The sequence below is a fragment of the Cannabis sativa genome, chromosome 5 (assembly GCF_029168945.1).
Source record: "Cannabis sativa cultivar Pink pepper isolate KNU-18-1 chromosome 5, ASM2916894v1, whole genome shotgun sequence".
Lineage (NCBI taxonomy): Eukaryota > Viridiplantae > Streptophyta > Magnoliopsida > Rosales > Cannabaceae > Cannabis > Cannabis sativa.
The window spans coordinates 69,917,838-69,922,489 of NC_083605.1; the positions used below are offsets into that span (position 1 = coordinate 69,917,838).

At 30.8% G+C, this 4,652-nt stretch overlaps 1 protein-coding gene across 1 annotated transcript; it reads left to right on the forward strand.

The window, feature by feature from the left end:
• Positions 1–1,355: 1,355 nt before the first annotated feature.
• Positions 1,356–2,833, forward strand: LOC115695812 (ethylene-responsive transcription factor 1A). Its single transcript, XM_030622895.2, has one exon. The coding sequence runs from the start codon at positions 1,619–1,621 to the stop codon at positions 2,522–2,524; it is 906 nt and encodes a 301-aa protein (XP_030478755.1). The 5' UTR covers positions 1,356–1,618; the 3' UTR covers positions 2,525–2,833.
• Positions 2,834–4,652: the final 1,819 nt, after the last annotated feature.

The window sequence follows — 4,652 nt, forward strand, 5'->3', positions numbered from 1 at the left end:
CCACAAAGAATGGAACTATGCCATGGATCGTGAAGTAGATGCCATTCGTTCTTAACGAACTTAGATACTTGTTACACCACCTCCTAGTGCCAAAATCATTGGCTATATTGTAAGTGGGTACATATATCGTCTCAAACTAATGTCGATGGGATTGTTGATTGTTTCAAGGCTCGCTTGGTCGCCAAAGGCTAGCTACCATTAAACTCCCGACCTTGATTTTCATGAAACGTTTAGCACTCAGTATAAGTACAATATATTTATAAAAGAAAAAGATTACAAAAATTAGATAATATTGTGTGAAGTGTAACTTAATTTCCTAGTGTATAATATATTTAATTCACTTCTATTTATTGAGTTACATTTAACTTAAGAAATAACTATTAATTATTTTAATTAGTTGTTTAACCCATTCGATAGATGTATATTTTTATACAATTATCTAAAAAATTTAACTAAATTTAAATACAATAAATAGTTAAGTTTAATTTTTCACGGTAATAATATTTAAGTTATATTTATAAATGTACTGACCATTAAATGACGATCATTATTTATATGTCAACTTTTTATTAAAAAATTATTATCCACGTATATCTTTTAGGAAAATTCTACAATGTACCCCCTTAAAATGGATATATTAATGCACCCCTATGTGTTTTAGCATCCGAAATAATTTTTTAGTCAAATTTTTTCTCATGGTCATGTACGTTATAGTTATTTAAGACATCCTGCAAAATTTTAAGAAATTTGGAAAAGTTTAATATGCCGAAAACTATGTTCAAACAGTGTGTTGCACGAGTGACTATTTTATTTTATACGCGTGTAAAATAAACTGTTTGAATATTATTTTTTATATTGTAAATTATTCCGAATTTTTCAAAATTTTGTAGGATATCTTAAATACCTATAACGTACATGAATATAAAAAAAAAAAAAAATTAGACTAAAAAATTCTTCTAGATGACGAAACAAGTTAAGGGTGCATCAGTACATCCCTTTTAAGGGGTGCATTGTTGAATCACCTTATCTTTTATTAGGTATTTATTTAAAATCTGAATATCTTAAATTACTTATTAATTTTTTTAATGAAGTAAAATAAGCGATTAATTGTGTCGGGGGAAGATGACGAAAACAGAAAGAAAGACAAGAGAGAAAACAACCTAATCCCATTTATTTTTTATTTTTTTGTATTATTATTATTATTTTGCTGCGGTCAGAAGAATGACGTCATTCCTCTCTCACTTCATCAAATTGCAATTTCATCACGTGATAAATAGAATCCTCTCCTCCACGTGGCCCCCACGCCCACTTCCCACAATTTGCACGCCCTCAACTCATGAACTTTCACAGAAGCTTGGCCAAGCACTCATAAATATTCATTTATTAATTTTAAATATGTTTCATACATTTTTTATTCATTTTCCTCCAACTAATAATTTTTTATTTTTTTAAAACAAAACATAATTATTAAAAAAAAATATAGGACCATTCTGGTTCATGAACCTCAACCACTATATAACCCCTTCTCCTTCTTTATTCTCAAAAATTCACATTTCACACTCCTCTTCCCAAACCCACAATCTCTCTCTCTCTTTATTTGCTTTGCCAAACCAAAAAAATGTACGGACAGAATAGTACGGAATCGGATTTTGCATTACTTGACTCGATTCGAAGACATTTATTAGGCGAATCGGATCTAAGATTCGGGGCTCCGATTATGAATAACAGCATCAACTCGGGTATTTCGGGTCCGGTTTTCTGTCGTAGCACCAGTTTCAGTAGTCTCTACCCGTGTTTGACTGAGAATTGGGGGGAATTGCCTCTCAAGGAAGACGATTCCGAGGATATGGTTCTCTACGGCGTCCTCCGCGACGCCGTAAGCGTCGGCTGGGTCCCTTCTCTCGGATCGGATTCCAGTGAGGTTAGTGGGAGTGTTTGCAGCCAGCTCACCACTTGCTCCTCCGACGCGAATTACGCGGTTAAATCGGAGCCGGAGACCTTACCGGCCGTTAACGAACCTCTTGAGTGTACGGCTTCGAGTTTGGAAATTCCGGTTGAGAAACAGCGGAAGAAGCCTACGGTTGTGCCGTCGAAGGGGAAACATTACCGCGGCGTTAGGCAACGGCCGTGGGGGAAGTTCGCGGCTGAGATTAGGGATCCGGCTAAGAACGGTGCCAGAGTTTGGCTCGGGACTTTCGAGACAGCCGAGGACGCCGCCTTGGCTTACGACCGCGCCGCTTACCGGATGCGTGGGTCGAGGGCTTTGCTTAATTTCCCGCTCCGTATTAATTCGGGCGAACCCGACCCGGTTAGGGTGACTTCGAAGAGATCTTCGGCTGAGACTTCTTCGTGTTCTTCGTCGGAGAGTGTGTCGCCGAAGAGGAGGAAGAAGGTCGGTACAACATCGCCGGCACCGGAGGTCCGGTTAGAGACAGGTAATGTGAATGGGGTTGGTGTTGGGCAACAAGTGGGTATGCAAGTTGCATCGTGTATACGTGGCGAGCAATTATTGGCTACTCAATAATGCTGGACAAGTAAAGCAAAGGAATCAATATTATATGACATTGTAATTATCTTAGACGGGATTTTCACTTAAATTTTGGATTTTTGTTCTTTCTTTTTCTTTTATTTTTTCTAGTAAAAAAAGAAAAAATGGAAAGGAAAAAGATAAAAAGAAAAAAAGTGTTATATTATTCTACAATAGGCTATGCTTGAAAATTTATATATTTTAAATTACAATATAGGCTTGAATTAGTTGGTTTTGTGTATATATTTCTTCTACATATTGGTTTTTTTGTTGGATCAATATAAATGGAAAGTTTCTTTATTATTATTTTTTTTAATTTAATTTATATATTGGTTATGCAATTCTATCCATTACATTTGGCCTATGAAAATGGAAAATTATGGTAACTAGTGAAAGGTGCAATTTGAAATTTGATTTGAATAAAAGGAATCTTGAAAAAAGAAAAAAGAAATTGCTCCTTCCACACCTTATGCTGGACAATATTTTTAAAATTAATTATTTTATTGATAAATTATAATCTTAAATAATTATATTTTCGATACAATAATGATTTGATCATTCAAAGTATAAATAATTTTCATTCTTTCTACAGTCTATCTATACCTTATATTTTAAACATGTTATTCAACCTTACAACAAAAAAAAACATGTTAATTTAAAGCTTATTGTTGCATGAAAATTACTCATAAAGATATGAAAATTTATTTTAACATAGGAACTGTACAATCACACTTCTTATCCAAAAGTAGTTTTGTTTATAAAGTTGTTTTAATATATATATATATTCTATTTTCAAAAAAAAAATATATATATATATATTCTCATCTAATGTACCAAATAATCAAAGTAAAGGTAAATAAGTTGATAAGTTGAATTTTAGCCAATAATTTATTGAAAAAATTTATAGTACACTTTCTAAAGTATTTCGGCATACTCTTTCTTTGTTGTTTAATAGAATTTTTTAGTTTAAATTATTTTTATAATCGTGTACGTTGTATTAGAATATTTCTAATTAAGGAAATAAAATAATATTATTGATTCTGATAAATGAATATTTTATATTCATTGAATCTGGACAGAATCAATTACGTAATATTCTATATATGGTCAGATTTCTATATTCATTACCTGATTTGATTTCCTGAATTAATTGTCATAATATTCTAACAATTAATGTGGCATAGATACTGATGGAGTATCTCACCTATAACATATAGGTCTCGTCCCCGAGCTCCTCACTCATTCGTTCATAATGACCAAATTCCATCTAAAGAGAGTTGAGAGAGCGAGGAAGCCCGATTACCCATGGTAGTCAATTTCCTTTACATCAAAGCTTATGTGGCTCAAGCTCGATTCAATGGCCGAGGTATTTCGATCCTTATTCATAGTGTATATATGTTTGATTAATTCCGCACTTAATACTTAAACATATACATTTCAGTTTATATATATAAATGTCTAACAGTTGGTATCAGAGCGGTTTTTATCTCTGCCTTGATTTTAGTTTGAGTTTCATTCAGTTCATATATATATATATTCATATACATATATATATATTTTTTCTTCATTTCATTACGTATATATGTTGTATATATATATATATATTATTTATATATCTAAATGCTATATACAAATATATACATATATACATTTCATGTTTATATATATACATACAGTATTTTTATTTTTCTGTATATATATGTATATATATTTATATATATTGTATATGTATTAATACATTCATATATTAATATAGATTGTTCTAAGCATGAAAATCCACTTTGAAAAAACAAAGAAATCTCAAAATTATTTTTCAGAAAATTTTGGTGATTTTAAAAGTCTTTGTTTTATGTATTTTCGATGCATAAAATCTATATGAATGTCTTAATTTTGCATTTAGATTCATTTGGAATTGATTTCATGATTTTTGGAAGTTTAAGGAAATTTTATTATGTCGTTTATGGCAGTGTATTTTTCAACAAAAAAAAAAAAAAAGGAAAAATTTTCGATTTTTTTTTTATATATTTTTTATTTATTTGGAAATATAAATTATTCTCCTATTGTTAATTTAGTCAATAAATTACATTCATTAATTTCCATTTTTAATTTAATACATATATTTAGA

Excerpts from the sequence above, each read along its gene's own strand:
- LOC115695812 (XM_030622895.2), top strand. The coding sequence starts at position 1,619 with ATGTACGGACAGAATAGTACGGAATCGGATTTTGCATTACTTGACTCG.